Source organism: Phycomyces blakesleeanus (genome assembly GCF_001638985.1).
Source record: "Phycomyces blakesleeanus NRRL 1555(-) unplaced genomic scaffold PHYBLscaffold_8, whole genome shotgun sequence".
NCBI classification, from domain to species: domain Eukaryota; kingdom Fungi; phylum Mucoromycota; class Mucoromycetes; order Mucorales; family Phycomycetaceae; genus Phycomyces; species Phycomyces blakesleeanus.
Genome location: NW_017265141.1, coordinates 633,738 through 653,813, shown reverse-complemented (window position 1 = coordinate 653,813; position 20,076 = coordinate 633,738). Strand labels below are relative to the sequence as shown.

The 20,076-nt window shown below is 32.9% G+C and overlaps 6 protein-coding genes across 6 annotated transcripts; 3 read left to right on the top strand and 3 right to left on the bottom strand.

Annotated features, from left to right (window-relative positions):
• Positions 1 to 1,580: 1,580 nt before the first annotated feature.
• Positions 1,581 to 2,383, bottom strand: PHYBLDRAFT_61142 (hypothetical protein; the record flags this gene model as incomplete). The annotated part of the gene is made up of 4 exons (XM_018440758.1): positions 1,581 to 1,656; positions 1,692 to 1,902; positions 1,978 to 2,229; positions 2,290 to 2,383. The coding sequence occupies 4 exons, from the start codon at positions 2,381 to 2,383 to the stop codon at positions 1,581 to 1,583; spliced, it is 633 nt and encodes a 210-aa protein (XP_018292851.1).
• Positions 2,384 to 3,959: 1,576 nt separating this feature from the next.
• PHYBLDRAFT_144169 (hypothetical protein) lies at positions 3,960 to 4,990 on the top strand (the record flags this gene model as incomplete). Its single annotated transcript, XM_018431155.1, has 5 exons — positions 3,960 to 4,131; positions 4,200 to 4,262; positions 4,299 to 4,696; positions 4,769 to 4,857; positions 4,933 to 4,990. The coding sequence occupies 5 exons, from the start codon at positions 3,960 to 3,962 to the stop codon at positions 4,988 to 4,990; spliced, it is 780 nt and encodes a 259-aa protein (XP_018292850.1).
• Positions 4,991 to 6,445: 1,455 nt separating this feature from the next.
• Positions 6,446 to 7,227, top strand: PHYBLDRAFT_144168 (hypothetical protein; the record flags this gene model as incomplete). The annotated part of the gene is made up of 3 exons (XM_018431154.1): positions 6,446 to 6,524; positions 6,681 to 6,931; positions 6,982 to 7,227. 3 exons carry the CDS (start codon positions 6,446 to 6,448, stop codon positions 7,225 to 7,227), a joined length of 576 nt encoding a protein of 191 aa, XP_018292849.1.
• A 1,696-nt stretch (positions 7,228 to 8,923) lies between these two features.
• Positions 8,924 to 10,055, bottom strand: PHYBLDRAFT_144167 (hypothetical protein; the record flags this gene model as incomplete). The annotated part of the gene is made up of 4 exons (XM_018431153.1): positions 8,924 to 9,513; positions 9,571 to 9,721; positions 9,793 to 9,813; positions 9,882 to 10,055. The coding sequence occupies 4 exons, from the start codon at positions 10,053 to 10,055 to the stop codon at positions 8,924 to 8,926; spliced, it is 936 nt and encodes a 311-aa protein (XP_018292848.1).
• A 2,393-nt stretch (positions 10,056 to 12,448) lies between these two features.
• Positions 12,449 to 14,346, bottom strand: PHYBLDRAFT_167151 (hypothetical protein; the record flags this gene model as incomplete). The annotated part of the gene is made up of 7 exons (XM_018435573.1): positions 12,449 to 12,463; positions 12,763 to 12,787; positions 13,012 to 13,059; positions 13,320 to 13,373; positions 13,449 to 13,537; positions 13,610 to 14,106; positions 14,175 to 14,346. 7 exons carry the CDS (start codon positions 14,344 to 14,346, stop codon positions 12,449 to 12,451), a joined length of 900 nt encoding a protein of 299 aa, XP_018292847.1.
• Positions 14,347 to 15,921: 1,575 nt separating this feature from the next.
• On the top strand, positions 15,922 to 18,973 carry PHYBLDRAFT_144165 (hypothetical protein; the record flags this gene model as incomplete). The annotated part of the gene is made up of 9 exons (XM_018431152.1): positions 15,922 to 16,015; positions 16,076 to 16,327; positions 16,404 to 16,806; positions 16,872 to 16,884; positions 17,012 to 17,314; positions 17,376 to 17,860; positions 17,935 to 18,094; positions 18,167 to 18,555; positions 18,622 to 18,973. The coding sequence occupies 9 exons, from the start codon at positions 15,922 to 15,924 to the stop codon at positions 18,971 to 18,973; spliced, it is 2,451 nt and encodes an 816-aa protein (XP_018292846.1).
• Between the last annotated feature and the right edge of the window lie 1,103 nt (positions 18,974 to 20,076).

Here is a 20,076-nt window from a genome sequence, read left to right as displayed (position 1 = left end):
AAACGGCTCCCACAACTGCGCACCACTAGGATCATTAGGAAGGTCCATGTAGCTCTCTCTTCCATATGGCTTTGGCCGAATGAGGTTGATTTCATCACAGATGCTGATTGCCGTGCTGGTATAATTGTGAATCGCAAATCGCTCGACAAGAAAACTGGCGTTTCGGCCACCCTTTGATTTGGACTTTATCAATTTCGAGAAGACGCCAATTACTCTCTCCATTGAGCAAGTGGAGTAGCATTGCAGGGGGCCTTGCTGCTTGATGATATAGGGTATATGGACCAGGTAATGTTGCACTGGTTGGAAAACACTACGAGACAGGGTATTATTCTGGACTTGTTGGTATAAAAACGAGTGCCAGTGCTTGAAGTATCTATTATTAATATTTAAAAAATGGTAACAATCAGCTATTTGTAATGATAATATATGAGACATATAATAACTTACGACTCCATCTCATCAAGCAATTCTGATGTCAACGCCCATTGCAAGGCAAACGCACAACCTTTCACGAGAGATAATAGAGCTGTTTTGACAGCCCTATTTGGTAAATAAGGCACGACCAAAGTGGGGACAAGGTATAAGAGAAAGTCAAGCCAGTCCACTGCGCGAGTACCATCGATCTTGGCAAATACGTTGTCGAAACTGCCTTGAAATGAGGTGGGTATATATTTTCGTGAGCTGGTAATACAGTTTCCGATTGTTACAAGGTCTGCTCTTGGTATATGAAAAGGGTATTTGGTGGTATTGAGGGTATTGTCTGGATGGGTATAATAAAATTTGGTTTCCTTTGTGAGGGTGATGGTAATCAGGTCATACACAAGCTTTCCAATCCCTCTTGCAATTAAATGAAGTTCATCTAATGCAAAAAATGATGATCCAGAGAAGGTTGAGAGTTGGGTATATATGCTCGGCTGGTATATGTTCTTCGACTATTACAAGCAGTTATTTAGTATGAAAAAAAGATGGCTAATTAAACATTTGTATACTTACAGGGTTGCCTACTTTGAAGTCTTCCAAAGGTCTTAACCGGGTGGAAATGTCATCAAAGTACATGCCATGCCGTCTGTTAGTAGGGCATTTGCCTTTGGTCTCACAAAAACGGCAACCAAATAAACTTGTATGGGAACCAATGTGGGCCATATCAGCTACAGCTGGAATATCGTCAGAAGCAAGCAGAAGATAGACCTTGGATCTGCAAAACTCCACTCCATTGTGCTTGACAACCAAGCCATGTGCCTCAAGATCTCGCAATTCATTGATGATGGGTATAAGAAAGGAGTCCAAATGAGTTGGCTTCTTGGGGCCAGGCAAGATTGCCAGTTGCAAAAGGTATTTGTTGGTATATCTAAGTATTTTATTAGTAATTTTTTTTAAAAAAAAATGTAATAATAATAAATAGTAATAAATTAATTAATTACCTGATGGATGGGTCTAGGTTGAATATTATGCAATGGATGATGGTATATGAGTTTTTGCCTTTCTTTTGATTGACAAACCCATCAGTATAAAGCCCAATGGCAATATCATCGGGATTGGAGAACAGGCCCTGCTGCACCAACTGCTTGTAATTGTCACCATCAAAAATGTCGGTTAGCTGACCAGCTACAGATTCCCGGTTTGCTCTGTAACAGAGGAGTTCTCTTGTGGCTGGATCTGCCAACATTTGAGAAAGCATATCCCCAACTGACATAAGTTTCATACTGGCGGCTGGTGTCTGACTTTGATCGGGATCAGTCTTGTATCGCGGTTTGCTGCAGTCAACACAAGATTCCAGGTCATCATTAATGCCATACAATCGACAACCACTAGAGCAGACATCATACTCATGGCCGTTGACACTTGACTTTGACTTGAGCAAAGCATCAACAGTTTCGCCATGACTGATCTTAGCCCCAGGTTCTAAAAAAAACGATATCACTACATGTTAGTGATCTGGAATTAAAGTACAAGGTAACAGAAAATATAATATTTTACCCATCATTATATCGTCATGGTCTCGGATGACAGTGTTTATAAATTGAACAATGTCTCTATATGCTGCTCTAGCAATTCTATGCTGTAGCATCAATTGAGACAGATGAATACTCATCAACTCAGCCTTGGTAAAAGTATTTGTACTGATTCGGCTGCTGTCATAAATGTGAGCTTCACCCTCACTGTCCTCAAAATTACATGCGCACTTATATGAAATAGTATTATCAAGCTCCATAGACTCCATAGTATATTCTGTAATACATTATTTAGTAATTGGAAAATAAATAATACAATTACAGCTCTTTTCATTACCTGAATTGCTAACAGATTCATCTTCATTACTAGTATCATTTTTGTCATGGTACATGTCAACATCATCCAGAATAGACTGGTCAATTTCAGTCATTGTTGCTGAATCTCCTCTGTGAATTCTCTTGTGGTTTTGCAGCTTCTGGTAGTTATCAAAAAAACAAGACACATTGATCACATTGGTATTGCTGTGTAGATATTCTATCTCTCTGCTGGCTGGCGTTGGAAGAAGACATATTGGTTGGGTTGGTACGTATGTAATATATAAAATAAAGCTGCGAAGAGGATTTTGGTGCTATTTATTAAATGTAAAAGACATCTTTATATACTCTTTATTTTTTAACCAAAATGCTTGCGGCTCTTTTTCTTTTTCTCTCTCATAGTGATGATATAGCAATAATTACAGTAATGTCAATGCTAGGTGAAACACCTGTCAGTAAATAATTCCCGTGGTTGGAAAGATTCTTCTTCATTAATAATTATGATGTAAGTTAAAATACTTCTTGGTTGACAAGGGGGTACCATTAAAAGAGCACTGGTGAAACAGACACATACTCTTTACTTGTGAGCGATTAGATATTCTTTGGGTTTTATAAAGAGGTATATGTATATTTAGGATAATTAATGACCAAATAATTTATGTTTTTTTTTTAAATAAATTATCAATTACTCTCTAATACCAAAGGCAAAGAAAAACAGCCTTCTAATAATTAACAGTTAAAAAAAAGTAGTACTGTCTAAACACATTGGTAGAAAAGACATATTTATATTATCTGTGTTGTACTAATAATATTTTTGAGATAGTGAATATATATTTAGCTAATAGCATTATTTTCTTGTTTATGTATAAAACTTAAAGAAATAGATATAGATAATGAGGGCTATAGTCTGATACTCTTTTACTGACATCATCAAGATAAGCACTACTGATCGAAAGGGGTGTTAATTGAAAGTGCCGATGTGAGTTAAAGCACACCTTTTTCAAAAATGTACAGTTTCAGTCAAAAATGCCCCTTGGTAAATAATAGTAATGACAGTTAAAATTATTTTTACCTTTGATGACAGTATCAATCAAAAGTTTTAGTCGATAATGATAATAAGTATGATATAAACTTGAGTATCATAACATTTACTTTAATGTTGATAAAAAGGGGCTAATTAACTATATGATGTTCAGATGTTATATAGCTACTGTAGAGTATATTTAAAGTTATAATTTTAACTGGTACAGGGTTTTGTCATTGAGAACTTTAACCAAATTTCATGCTATATCTGCAATATGTATAGAGTTATATTATTATATCATATACTTTAAAACGTTTAATATGTAGACGGTGCAAAGTATGAACATTTATACATATAATATTGATTTAAAGTCTAATTCATTTTATCTTTATATTTCTTACAGTTTTGTTGTGTCGACACGAAAAGACTGTATCATGTTCACATGAACTACTGCAGACAGGTGCAGACAGGTGCATACAAGTGCATAAGCATCCCTTCTTTTATATGTTTTGTTTGTACATCTGTCTGTATCTTTTTCATATAAATAGCTATCAATTGCTTGTAATAAATCGTTGCCTTTCTCAAACTCAAATCGCTCTTATTCTACTTGTCTAAACTATCACCTTTTCTTTTCAACTCACTGCTTATAGCTAAAAAAAAACTTAAACATGTCCGATATTAACACAACTCTCCTCAACTCAATTCAAAAGATTGAGGTTGATCTTGCTGAAATCAAGCAAGCATTGCGCGAGCTTCAAAGGCAATTCAGCAATCAATTTGCACCAGCAGTCAGTGCGGAAGATCTAACTACAATGCAACAAAGCATTATTGAGCAGAGTTGTAAGTCATATATATTCTGTGCTTAGATGTTTATTTACTTTATTAATATTGTCATACATTTTTTGTAGCTCTTGAGCGCATTGCCAAGTCTGTGAAAAGAGCCCAGCTCACAGAGTACCTTGATCAGCTCGGTAAGTGAGTAATCAATACTGGCGGCAAGTTCAAAGGAAAAAACGAAGCACAAAAATACAATCTGTTGCTTCAGATTCTTCACGAGCAGGACTGGAAGGCGCGCTGCAAAGAAGTTCCACAAGGGCAGCCTTTGCCCCCATTAGTCCCTCTTTCAGACCATGATTTGACAGTAAAAAGACTGCATCTCAAAACATTAGGCTGTACGGTAAAGCATGATATCATTGACAAAGACTATCCTGCGGCCTCAAAAGAATGGAAGAATATCCCAGAGAAAAACAGGGAATACTACATGATGCATTTGGAGAGGTTGGCAAAGAATGGTGGATTGCACATCCACCAATGTAAAAGAATGTGGTGTGCAAGAAGCCTTCTTCGGGAAAGCTTCAAGAGCGACAACCAGACGCACAAGAGAAGAATGGCAGAGAAGAACAAAGTAAGTTTATCAATTAACAAATCTATATATTGTAAACTTTAATTAACATCGTTTCCTTTTATTATGCTATAGACACAGCAAGACATAAGTGATTCTTTGCTTTCTTCTCCTGATATGTCAGAAACTGGTGATGTTGAGTCGCCCATAATGGCAGATGTGCTGTAAGTTACCATTGTTGCTTTTTCTCATGCGCTGTTAATACAAAACTAATATAAACTTCTTACTCTTTTATGTAGGTCTCCTCCACCCACAGCAAGTGTCGAGCCTGCTTGCAAGAGAAGCCGAAGATCGTAGTTTGGCTGCTGTGATTGGCCGAGTTTGATTTTTTTAGTCTGTCTTTAGTGCATTTTTTTTCTTATCTCGTCATTTTTCTTTTTATGTTTTTTATTCCTTTTTTCTTTCATATAAAAAATTTATTGACCTCTTTCATATGATTGCTAATGTTGTGATTACAAGAATTTGAAGCTAATGTACAGCATCTACAATTCCGCTACATTCAAATATAAAAGGAAATAGTATATAGCCTTTTTTTTGGGAAAAAAATTAATAGTAATATTTTTGTACTGATATATTATACTTGGGAGTCGTTCTATTATATGTAAGTATATTGAGTAGAATAAACACGTTAAGCTTTCTAACAAGATGCTCATTCCGGTTGTATGAATCAGATTCAAATTAGCTTCATGTTACATGACTTGAATCTTTGCTCAAGTTTTTCTTCTTCTACGATAACGACTTTCTATAGTGCTTATGTTTTATTGCTTTTCTTATATATAGATCTTAAATATTAATACATTCTTTAATATATATATATATTCTTAGAGTAAATGCTTATTTTACTGAACAAGTAAGCATATTATATAAAGGTAAGCATTATAATAATATTATATCTATTTATTTATTTTAAGTTTTTTCTCTAATATTAGTATATTTGTAGAAATCGGTAAAAAATAATAAGTGCTATCTAAGATATATTAGAATACCCAAAGTATATAAAATACAATTTAAATAGTAGTGTTTTACTACATACGTTTTGCAGTAGCTAAACAGAATCATTTTTTATTGCCAGTGACCAATGGAATTGTTTTTTCATTATTACTATTATTATTATCATTTTTATTTAATAAAACATGTATTGAAATAAAGATTCAATTCAATTAAACCCAATTCAATACTGTATAATAAAAAACAGACCATTCTGTTAAAGCTGCAAAGGAAAAACAAGAGGTTGTGCTAGAATTGAAAGCAATAGAACAAAAGAAAGAATGTAATAGAGGAAAGGAAGGACGCTTGATTTTTTTTTGAAAAATGGTAACAGTGCCTGTTTTGGCTTTTTACATAATAAATAACTGCCATTTTTTACTATGTAAAAAATGGTAACAGTGCCTGTTTTGGCCTTATACAGAGTCATAACTGCCATTTTTTATTAAGTAAAAAATGGCAGTTATGTTACCAAAGTGGTAACATGTTACCATTTTCTCCGCCGTAGTGGGTATTATATCCTTCTGCTTTAATTCTGCATACTGGACAGTAGCATTTAAACTTTTTGGTTGAGATATGGCTGGGAGGCATTTTAATGAAAAAAGATAAATGTGTTTATGGGTTTAAAAGTAAAGAAGAGGAACACAAAGTAGTTTATTTTTTATTTATTTAGACTTAGTATTTTTCTCAGATGCTACACAAATTGTTATGGCCAATTAAATCGACTACATCTCTTGTCAAATATTTAATTCACAAAAACTGGCTGAGATGCAATTCTATGTTTTCTTTCACTCGAAATTAGATTTGCTTGACATATGTGAAAGTGGACACTTTTTCCAGTGCAAGGGTTGAAGCTGTCTGGGATTTTATTGAGCCTACACAACTATTGTCAATTGATCTCTCGTTCACAGAACAATATACTGCAGAGAGCAACAGAGATAATTTTTAAAATTGTATATAAATTGCCACAACTATTAATTATTTTTTAATATTTTCATTATAGATCTAACTGCCACTTTTAAGGCTTTGCAAGTTTCTGATGTTGAGAGAGACTTGGATTTGACTACCACCACTGCCACTGCCACTGCCACTGCCACTGCCACTGCCACTGTTATTCCCCACTGTTCCAGCTGTAATAGAATTGGTCACCAATGGAGTAACAGCTTGCAGTGCCCTAACAACCAAAGGAACCGCAATTTTGTCCCCAGCCAGTTAACTACCACTCACAACATGGCCCAGCGTACTACCGCCTCTGTAATGGTACCCACCTTATATGCAATGACTTTGGCAGATATGTCATCAAGGCTACCATTGTAACTGGATCAAGTGCTGGAAAGGTGGTGCTTATCCCCAGAATCAAGCTGAATCCAACTGGATTGATCATGTCCATTGAGTTCAAGCAATGTCAATTTCCAGTTTGCCTTGCCTTTGCCATGACTATCAACAAGTTCCAAGGCCAGATCCTTGACAAAGTTGGTCTGTATCTTCCCGACCATGTCTTTGGTCATGGGCAGTTGTATGTCACTCTCTCTCAGGTCCAAACTCAGTAAAAATCATGATTGATATAGACAGTATTTCTACCAAAGCAACCAGCAATGTCTATATAAACAATGTTGTTTATAATGAAGTGCTTTCTAGAAATTAACTAATCTGTTCCATATCATATGCTTTCTGCCCTATGTCTTTATCCAAATATGGCAATCTTTTTCTATATGCTTTATTTTTATTTTTTTATTTTTTGTATTCATGTTATTTCTGCTTGTACTTATTTTTATCTTTATGTTTTTTTTTACTTTTTTTTCGAATATTTCAATTTTTTTTTAAAATTGTCAATACCAATTGTGTATATGACAAAGTATAAAGTTTTCTTTCCTTTTTGAAAATATCAAAATACAAACCCCCAAAAAAATATGACTTCAAGATATATTCCTTACTATTATTTTATTTTTATTACTACAATAAACCTTTATAATAACAAAATCCAAATAAACTCAGATGAACAGTTTTCTCTTTCTTTTCATAGTATGGTTATTTCTTCTCAATGCAGTTCTGCTAGAGACGCTGGTCTACCTCGTATTATATTCAAATAAAAAGTATATTTTATTCTCTCTTTGATTTTATGTATACTCCTTAATGCCCAGTGAGTTTGACCTTTTGACTTTGGTATAGTAAAAGAAAGATCAACCCAGGTCAGGAACAACATCAGTGTTGTAAATGAGTATTGACTACTGCTGTAATTGAGAATAAGTCTGAAGGAAATAATATAAGGCCTCAGCTATTCCAGTCAAAGGTGTCTACCGATTACTTTATTATTTAACACACAGGTTTAGCATGCATGATAGTGATTATATTTCATATGATGATATCATCATAATATGGGATACATCAGTGGATTATTATAAGCATAATTATAACTCATAAACACATTTACTTTCGATGTTAATACTTCATTGGGACTACACACATTTATATAATTAATCATACATTAATTATCCCAAGATCACGTTGCTCTGATTAAGGCTCAGATAGGATCGATTACCTGACCCCAGTTATATAATTTTCCCAATCCAAAACAATATAAATAGCAGTAGTAGTTCAGTGTAGGAACCTGGTCAAACTTTGATACAAAATCTTTCTCAATAAACAAAACCTACACAAGTTCTCACGAATCTTCGTTCCTAATTTCAAATCTTCAATTCTTCCTCTTAAAAACTTCTTCAACTTCAACCACCACAACAATCAGCAATTATAGCAAGTTGTCAGGCTTCAATCTGATATTTCTTTTCTGGCACTTGTGTCAGAGTTGACATTGTATATCAAAACCCTTAAGTCAGATATCTAATTAGTTATTCCTTTTAACATACACCCTCAATGTTTTACCGATTGGTTCCTTTTTTTGTTAATCAAGACATACAGTAAAAAACACTATATAAGGCGCGCAATTCAAATATTTAAGACACAAAATTCAAGAATATAAGTCCCACAATTGAGTGTATGTTATATTATGTAAAAAATGAGAAATCACAAAGGTTCTTTATTTTCATATTTTGTCAACTGGTTTACAGAATGCTAGACAATGTTATGGTAGTTCTCATTGCTAAGACTACACCATCTATTCTCGATTCAGATGAGAATAGTCTCATTGTTATTCAAACTCTTTCTTTGCACTCTGTTCTTTACTACTTTCCAAAACATCTCAATAGAATTGAGTTGTGGAGAGTATACTAGAAGGTAGATAAAATTATATCACCTAGAGGAGATATATAGACTGATATCTGCACTCTGGTGGATGGGTGCATTATCTATCACCAGAAAGTTCCCCTTCATATTGACATACTTATCTATCTTATCAAAGACAGCTTTCACAAACATAAAGAAATGTCTGGCCACTGTACCCTTTGAGCCAGACTCAGCAGAAGAGAACTGCTTACAGAACTTAGGATTCCTCAAGCTGATATATATAAGGCCTTTGGCCAACATAGCCCCAAAAATGGTAAGAGGGTGGAACCTGGTGGTTGGGGTGGTGGTGACTTCCTTCTTTCCCTTCTCGAACCATTCTCTTCTGTGCCACATGTTGATATCAAAGGCTGACTTGTCCAAGAAAACACAGTTTGTCATGTAGTTGGCACTTGTTTTCTTCATCTGCAGAATCCAGTTATATTTTGCCTCAATATTCTCTTCACTGTTCTTTGCTACAGACTGCTTATAGATCTTTTTCAATGTGAGATTGCATTTGTTGGCCATAAACCTCCTGACAGTCTCTTTTAACACGTTGATATTGCCAAACACTAAGATGCAATAGTCCATCACGTCTTTAACATAGACAGATGTATCTTCTGCAATGAATTCTTTAATGCATTTCTTGTGCTCGTCAGTCAGTTATTTTTTCCCACCCTTCTTGTCATGATTGAACAAGTTGTCTGGGTCTTCATTGTACTTCTTCACCCAAAATTGTGCCACTCTGGCACTTATGTTCAATTGCTTTGCTGCAGTCTTAGCACTAAGCAATTTCTCATCTTTCAGCTTGAAAAACTTGATGATGTTCTCATTAGTGTAAGTATTATACTGACAAGTAGTCTTGCTTTTTTTGGTGGGGGGATGCTTGGACTTCCCACTTGGTTCTCTGTCTGATTACTCTAAATTAGATATATATATATTTAAATGCATTTTTAATTACCACTTTTTTTTTAAAAAAAAAACATACCTCTGAGACTTCTGAAATCCTATCTCTATTTCTTGATTCAAGGAATTGAGAATGAGTTGCTATTGTCTCAAGACCATGATAATCCTCATCAATTATATGAATCAAAGCTTGAGAACTATCTTCATTAACACTCTTTTCTTGACTATCTTCATACACAAATTTAAAGGAGGACATTCTGTTATAGTAAAAGCTGAGATAATTGAGAAAGAAAGTATATATTGTTTTTTATATTACAAGTAAAGCTTTATACATGCAATTCTTTTTGTTAAATTTGTTCACAAAAGTTAATAGAGTGAGTCACAATATATTACAGTAAGTCATGTTATATACACTGAAACTAAGTCTTTTGGTTTTATACCTTCTTGTTGCCACTAATATTTTGAAAAAATCTTTTTATTTTTTAGATGTCATATATAAATGGGACTTGATGCACTTCTTGCATAATTTTCTGCAAGAAAAAATGATAATACTTGCTTGGTACATCACTTTTTGTTTTTCTAAAAAAGAAATTAAAATCTCAAAAGTGCGCCTTATTTTCTCAAATTATGTGTCTTACAAATGTTTTTTACTATATTCTATTGCCTTTCATAAATGTAAAACCAATATGTCTTGAATAAAATAATTAGATTAGATAGCTTCACTTTTAAGAAATCTATATAAATACTTCAAGATTTATATTAATAAAAAGCATTCAATTCTCTATATTCCTATCTGTTCCTATTTATTCACAATGTTCTAGTTGGTAGTGATCTATTATTAAAACTTATAAAAGTTAAAATAATAGAAAAATACACCCAGTCGACTTAACAAAAGCTTGACCAATTTGGCTACATTTATAGTAAATTGGAAGATATTGTTGTGCCCAAATTCTTGTCAGCCAATCAGAATAACAATTATACAGAATTCTCTTTTGAGAACGACAACCGAAGTGATTTTCTTTTGCTCACAAAAGAATTAGAAAGCACATAGCTTAACAAAAGTAGAATAGAAACCGAAACAGACATTTATAATGGCTGGGTAGGTTTAGAAAAGATATAAAAGAGAATATTATTTCATTCAATAAAAGTTATCTATCTTTCTATTCTCTTTTTATTCTTTTATCTTTGTTTACAATTCCCAGTGGGTTTAATCAATTTTGGCTGTATTAGAGCATCCCCAGCAGTTACATTTCCTCCTTTTTTTCCAAATGTTTTTAAGCCACTTTGGTGCTTTAAAACAGCCAAAAAATGGTGGGACAAATTTCAGTAACATTTGCTATTTTTTTTCAAGACCTCACTATCTAATATAGTCTTTACAAGTAATTTTTTTTCTAAAATCATTTTATTAGACATTTGTCTCTTTATAATATTAAAAATGCAAGTTAAATATTTCTTAGATTGTTAGCTTTGTAACAAATATAATTTCTGAAAATTTTTCTAACCATTGTTATATTCTATTGTTTAATTCAAAGAAAAATAAAAGAAAGTTAAAACGCAAAGGCAATTTTTTAAAAAAAAAGTACATGTAAATCCATGGAGCAGGCCGTAAATTTGCCAAATTTTTTATTAAATGTTTTCAGAAATGTAACTGCTGGTGCTGTTTTTTTTTTGGTAAATTTGCTAAAGTATATGTATTTTGTGTAAAGCTGGATTTAAATGTAACTGCTGGGGATGCTCTTATAGCATTGGAAGAACAACCCAAATCAAAAACAACAATTGTCAGACATTATTTTGATGAATCTGTAAAATCTGAAGATGGTTAACTACAGTATATCTTTATGCACAGTAACATGTTTCTGAGCATTAACTGCAGAATAATGACTCTTCTTTTATTTAAATATAATATAATAGCTACTGCAGATAATGCGCAGTATTAGTCTAGAAAACTATATAAAACAATTTAATTTATATCAATAAAAAGTATCTTTTATTCTCTCTTTGATTTTATATATACTTCTTGATCCCCAGTGGGTTTGACCTTTTGACTTTGTTATAGTAAAAGGAAGACCAACTCAGATTGGAAATGTCACAATTATCATTTTCGATCTGGCTTGTTGTTCCAATGCTATAACACAGCCAAAATTGATCAAACCTACTGGGAATCGTAAATGAAGTTAAAAGAATAAAAAGAGGATAGAAAGATAGATAAATTTTATTGAATAAAATAATGCCCTCTTTTATATCTTTTCTAAACACTACAGCAGAGAAAACGGTAACATGTTACCACTTTGGTAACATAACTGCCATTTTTTCCTTAATAAAAAATGGCAGTTATGACTCTGTATAAGGCCAAAACAGGCACTGTTACCATTTTTTACATAGTAAAAAATGGCAGTTATTTATTATGTAAAAAGCCAAAACAAGCACTGTTACCATTTTTTTCATAATAAAAAATGACAGTTATTTATATGTAAAAAGCCAAAACAGGCACTGTTACCATTTTTTCAAAAAAAAAATCAAGCATCCTTCCTTTTCTTTATTACATTCTTTCTTTTGTTCTATTGCTTTCAATTCTAGCACAACCTCTTGTTTTTTCTTTGTGGCTTTAACAGAATGGCCTGTTTTTTATTATACAGTATTGAATTGGGTTTAATTGAATTGAATCTTTATTTCAATACATGTTTTATTAAATAAAAATGATAATAATAATAGTAATAATGAAAAAACAATTCCATTGGTCACTGGCAATAAAAAATGATTCTGTTTAGCTACTGCAAAACGTATGTAGTAAAACACTACTATTTAAATTGTATTTCATATACTTTGGGTATTCTAATATATCTTAGATAACACTTATTATTTTTTACCAATTTTTACAAATATATTAATATTAGAGAAAAAACTTAAAATAAATAAATAGATATAATATTATTATAATGCTTACCTTTATATAATATGCTTACTTGTTCAGTAAAATAAACATTTACTCTAAGAATATATATACATATTAAAGAATGTATTAATATTTAAGATCTATATATAAGAAAAGCAATAAAACATAAGCACTATAGAAAGTTGTTATCATAGAAGAAGAAAAACTTGAGCAAAGATTCAAGTCATATAACATGAAGCTAATTCAAATCTGATTCATGCAACTGAAATGAGCATCTTGTTAGAAAGCTCAAAGTGTTTATTCTACTCAATATACTTACATATAATAGAATAACTCCCGAGTATAATATATCAGTACAAAAATATTACTATTAATTTTTTTTTTCAAAAAAAAGCTATATACTATTTCCTTTTATATTTGAATGTAATGGAATTGTAGATGTTGTACATTAGCTTCAAATTCTTGTAATCACAACATTAGCAATCATATGAAAGAGGTCAATAAAGTTTTTATATGAAAGAAAAAAGGAATAAAAAACATAAAAAGAAAAATGACTAGATAAGAAAAAAAATGCACTAAAGACAGACTAAAACAATCAAACTCGGCCAATCACAGCAGCCAAACTACGATCTTCGGCTTCTCTTGCGAGCAGGCTCAACACTTGCTGTGAGTGGAGGAGACCTACATAAAAGAGTAAGAAGTTTATATTAGTTTTGTATTAACAGTGCATGAGAAAAAGCAACAATGGTAACTTACAGCACATCTGCCATTATGGGCGACTCATAATCACCAGTTTCTGACATATCAGAAGAAGAAAGCAAAGAATCACTTATGTCTTGCTGTTTCTATAGCATAATAAAAGGAAACAATGTTAATTAAAGTTTACAATATATAGATTTGTTAATTGATAAACTTACTTTGTTCTTCTCTGCCATTCTTCTCTTGTGCGTCTGGTTGTTGCTCTTGAAGCTTTCCCAAAGAAGACTTCTTGCACACCACATTCTTTTACATTGGTAGATGTGCAATCCACCATTCTTTACCAACCTCTCCAAATGCATCATGTAGTATTCCCTGTTTTTCTCTGGGATATTATTCCATTCTTTTGAGGCCACAAGATAGTCGTTGTCAATGATATCATGCTTTACGATACGGCCTAATGTTTTGAGATGCAGTCTTTTTACTGTCAAATCATGGTCTGAAAGAGGGACTAATGGGGGCAAAGGCTGCCCTTGTGGAAATTCTTTGTAGTGCGCCTTCCAGTTCTGCTCGTGAAGAATCTGAAGTAACAGATTGTATTTTTGTGCTTTGTTTTTTCCTTTGAACTTGCCGCCAGTATTGATTACTTGCTTACCAAGCTGATCAGAGTACTCTGTGAGCTGGGCTCTTTTCACAAACTTGGCAATGCACTCAAGAGCTACAAAAAATATATGACAAAATTAATAAAGTAAATAAACATCTAAGCACAGAATATATATGACTTACAGCTCTGCTCAATAATGCTTTGTTGCATTATAGTTAGATCTTTCACACTGACTGCTGGTGCAAATTGATTACTGAATTGCCTTTGAAGCTCACGCAATGCTTGCTTGATTTCAGCAAGATCAACCTCAATCTTTTGAATTGAGTTGAGGAGAGTTGTGTTAATATCGGACATGTTTAAGTTTTTTTTAGCTATAAGCAGTGAGTTGAAAAGAAAAGATGATAGTTTAGACAAGTAAAATAAGAGTGATTTGAGTTTGAGAAAGGCAATGATTTATTACAAGCAATTGATAGCTATTTATATGAAAAAGATACAGACAGATGTACAAACAAAACATATAAAAGAAGGTATACTTATGTACTTGTATATATCTGTCTGCACCTGTCTGCAGTAGCTCATGTGAACATGATACAGTCTTTTTATGTCAAATACAACAAAACTGTAAGAAATATAAAGATAAAATGAATTAGACTTTAAATCAATATTATATTTATAAATGTTCATACTTTGCACTGTCTACATATTAAATGTTTTAAAGTATATGATATAATAATATAACTCTATACATATTGCAGATATAGCATGATATTTGGTTAAAGTTCTCAGTGACAAAACCCTGTACCAGTTAAAATTATAAATTTAAATATACTCTACAGTAGCTATATAACATCTGAACATCATATAGTTAATTAGCCCCTTTTTATCAACATTAAAGTAAATGTTATGATACTCAAATCCTTATCATACTTATTAACATTATTGACTAAAACGCGTTTTGATTGATGCTGTTATTGAAGATAAAAATAATTTTAACTGTCATTACTATTATTTACCAAGGGGCATTTTTGACTGAAACCATACATTTTTGAAAAAGATGTGCTTTAACTCACATTGGCACTTTCAATTAACACCTCTTTCAATCAGCAGTGCTTATCTTGATGATGTCCATAAAAGAGTATCAGACTATAGCCCTCATTATTTATATCTATTTCTTTAAGTTTTATACATAAACAAGAAAATAATGCTATTAGCTAAATATATTTAACATCTCAAAAATACTATTATTACAACACAGATAATATAAATATGTCTTTTCTATCAATGTGTTTAGACAGTACTACTTTTTTTTAACTGTTAATTATTAGAAGGCTGTTTTTCTTTGCCTTTGGTATTAGAGAGTAATTGATAATTTATTTAAAAAAAAACATAAATTATTTGGTTGTTAATTATCCTAAATATACATATACCTCTTTATAAAACCCAAAGAATATCTAATTTCTCACAAGTAAAGAGTACGTGTCTGTTTCACTGGTGCTCTTTTAATAGTATCTCCTTGTCAACCAAGAAGTATTTTAACTTATATCATAATTATTAATGAAGAAGAATCTTTCCAACTACGGGAATTATTTACTGACAGGTGTTTTATCTAGCATTGACATTACTGTAATTATTGCTATATCATCACTATGAGAGAGAAAAAGAAAAAGAGCCACAAGCATTTTGGTTAAAAAATAAAGAGTATATAAAGATATCTTTTACATTTAATGAATAGCACCAAAATCCTCTTCGCAGCTTTATTTTATATATTACATACGTACCAACCCAACCAATATGTCTTCTTCCAACACCAGCCAGCAGAGAGATAGAATATCTACACAGCAATACCAATGTGATCAATGTGTCTTGTTTTTTGATAACTACCAGAAGCTGCAAAACCACAAGAGAATTCACAGATGAGATTCAGCAACAATGACTGAAATTGGCCAGTCTATTCTGGATGATATTGACATGTACCATGACAAAAATGATACTAGTAATGAAGATGAATCTGTTAGCAATTCAGGTAATGAAAAGAGCTGTAATTGTATTATTTATTTTCCAATTACTAAATAATATATTACAGAATATACTATGGAGTCTATGGAGCTTGATAATACTATTTCATATAAGTGTGCATGTAATTTTAAGGACAGTGAGGGTGAAGCTCACATTTATGACAGCAGCCGAATCAGTACAAATACTTTTACCAAGGCCGAGTTGATGAGTATTCATCTGTCTCAATTAATGCTACAGCATAGAATTGCTAGAGCAGCATATAGAGACCTTGTTCAATTTATAAACACTGTCATCCGAGACCATGATGATATAATGATAGGTAAAATATTATATTTTCTGTTACCTTGTACTTTAATTCCAGATCACTAACATGTAGTGATATCGTTTTTTTTTAGAACCTGGGGCTAAGATCAGTCATGGCAAAACTGTTGATGCTTTGCTCAAGTCAAAGTCAAGTGTCAACGGCCATGAGTATGATGTCTGCTCTAGTGGTTGTCGATTGTATGGCATTAATGATGACCTGGAATCTTGTGTTGACTGCAGCAAACCGCGATACAAGACTGATCCTGATCAAAGTCAGACACCAGCCGCCAGTATGAAACTTATGTCAGTTGGGGATATGCTTTCTCAAATGTTGGCAGATCCAGCCACAAGAGAACTCCTCTGTTACAGAGCAAACCGGGAATCTGTAGCTGGTCAGCTAACCAACATTTTGGATGGTGACAATTACAAGCAGTTGGTGCAGCAGGGCCTGTTCTCCAATCCCAATGATATTGCCATTGGGCTTTATACTGATAGGTTTGTCAATCAAAAGAAAGGCAAAAACTCATATACCAGCATCTATTGCATAATATTCAATCTAGACTCATTCATCAGGTAATTAATTAATTTATTACTATTTATTATTATTATTACAATTTTTTAAAAAAAAGTTACTAATAAAATACTTAGATATACCAACAAATACCTTTTGTAACTGGCAATCTTGCCTGGCTCCAAAAAGCCAACTCATTTGGACTCCTTTCTTATATTTATCATCAATGAATTGCGAGATCTTGAGGCGCATGGCTTGGTTGTTAAGCACAATGGAGTGGAGCTTTGCAGATCCAAGGTCTATCTAATGCTTGCTTCTGGCAATATTCCAGCTGTAGCTGATATGGTCCACATTGGTTCCCATACAAGTTTATTTGGTTGCCGTTTTTGTGAGACCAAAGGCAAATGCCCTACTAACAGACGGCATGGCATGTACTTTGATGACATTTCCACCCAGTTAAGACCTTTGGAAGACTTCAAAGTAGGCAACCTTGTAAGTATACAAATGTTTAATTAGCCATCTTTTTTTCATACTAAATAACTGCTTGTAATAGTCGAAGAATATATACCAGCCAAGCATATATACCCAACTCTCAACCTTCTCTGGATCATCATTTTTCGCATTAGATGAACTTCATTTAATTGCAAGAGGGATTGGAAAGCTTGTGTATGACCTGATTACCGTCACCCTCACAAAGGAAACTAAATTTTATTATACCCATTCAGACAATATCCTCAATACCACCAAATACCCTTTTCATATACCAAGAGCAGATCTTGTAACAATTGGAAACTGTATCACTAGCTCACAAAAATATATACCCATCTCATTTCAAGGCAGTTTTGACAACGTATTTGCCAAGATTGATGGTACTTGTGCAGTTGACTGGCTACACTTTCTCTTATACCTTGTCCCCACTTTCGTTGTGTCTTATTTACCAAATAGAGCTGTCAAGACAGTCCTATTATCTCTCGTGAAAGGTTGCGCACTTGCCTTGCGATGGACATTGACATCAGAATTGCTTGATGAGATGGAGTTGTAAGTTATTTTACATCTCATACATTATCATTATAAATAGCTGATTGTTACTATTTTTTAAATATTAATAATAGATACTTCAAGCACTGGCACTCGTTTTTATACCAAAAAGTCCAGAATAATACTCTGTCTCGTAGTGTTTTCCAACCAGTGCAACATTACCTGGTCCATATACCCTATATCATCAAGCAGCAAGGCCCCCTGCAATGCTACTCCACTCGCTCAATGGAGAGAGTAATTGGCGTCTTCTCAAAATTGATAAAGTTCAAATCAAAGGGTGGCTGAAACGCCTGTTTTCTCATCAAGCAATTTGCAATTCACAATTATACTAGCATGGCAATCAGTATCTGTGATGAAATCAACCTCATTCGGCCAAAGCTGTATGGAAGAGAGAGCTACATGGACCTTCCTAATGATCCTTGTGGTGCGCAGTTATGGGAGCAGTTTCATCAGTTTGTTAATTTGAATGATGATTCAGTGGAAGGTGTAGGTGACCCTAGTGTGAAGGAAGCTTTATTGAAATATTACTGGAGAACAACAGGCTTGACTGACCACAAGTTTGGTGACTCTGTTGTTGTTGTAGCTGCACGTCTGTGGATGGACTCGACTGTACATTTCTCATGCATGTACCAAAGAAAGAAAAACGAAACCAGCCGTGGCAACCACTATGTGATATTTACTTGCCCCTATAGAAAGTAAGTATAATATTTCTCAATATACAATCAAAAGTTGCTTACATTCTATTTATTTATTTATTTTAGTAACCGTAATGTAATTGTTTACAGCTGGCTTGTCAGTACAGTACAGTTCTACTTTCAGCATATAGATTTCCATAGCTTCCCACACTTTCTTGCTTTTGTGGAGGTCATAAAGGAACATGACGCGGCTGGCCATGACTCATCAGTACTTATTATCAAACAACAGTCACAAAGCACCTGTACACTAGGCCACCAAATGCAATCAACTTATGCAGTTATAAGTGTAAATGACATTTGTCATCAAGTTGGTCTGGTCCAATACCCACTGAATGGAAATCAGTTTTATGTAATTGTACCCTATTATATCTTTAACAATAACATGCATATTACTAAAGGCAAACTTTCCATTCTGTAATCCTTTTTATTTTTACCTTATTTTTCTATATGCTCTATATCCTTATATCTTTTATATTTTTTATATCCTCCTTGTATCTTATATTTCTTTTTTATTTTTCTCTATTTCTTATGTTTTTTTTTAATTTCTATATGCCCCGTCTTTCTTTTCTTCTTTATATAATCCGGTTTTTTTCTATTCTCTATACATCTTATGCTTTTCTCTTCATTTCCTATATGCTCTATACGCCATTACTCGATTTAAATAAAATCAAATTGCCAATTTATCAAGATAAAAAGAATACCTAATAAAAAAGAACATAGTTTAAAAAATAAAAAAATGGTAGTTCTGTTACCATTTTGTTCATACATTCCAAAAATTATTAATCTTAATAATTGTTGACATCTTTGATATTTAATAAAACATATATTTCAATACTCAAAATAGTCATTACAGTTTACAAACATTTTTTACAGTATTGAAAATATCATACAGCAACAAAAAAAGTGTTTTCATGTTACTTTTTTGAATTGCTACGAATGACATTACCATCTTACAACAAATGGCAGAGATTTTATTGGGTTTTGACCAAAAAAATGGCAGTTATGTGCCTACTTTTGGTCCAACTGCCATTCATCCCGCCATAATGAAATCTACTCAGCCATTATAAATGTCTGTTTCAGTTTCTATTCTACTTTTGTTAAGCTATGTGCTTTCTAATTCTTTTGTGAGCAAAAGGAAATCACTTCGGTTATCATTCTCAAAAGAGAATTCTGTGTAATCGTCATCTTGATTGGCTGACAAGAATTTGGGCATTACACAATAGTATCGTTCCCAATCTGGGTTGGTCTTCCTTTTACTATAACAAAGTCAAAAGATCAAACTCACTGGGGATCAAGGAGTATACATAAAATCAAAGAGAGGATAAAATATACTTTTTATTGATATGAATTGAATTATCTTATACAGTTTTTTAGACTAATACTGCGCATTATCTGCAGTAGCTATTATATTATATATAAATAAAAGAAGAGTCATTATACTGCGATTAACCATCTTCAGATTTTATGGATTCATCAAAATAATGTCCGACATCAGGAACGCCAAATTTAACAAAAAAGAAA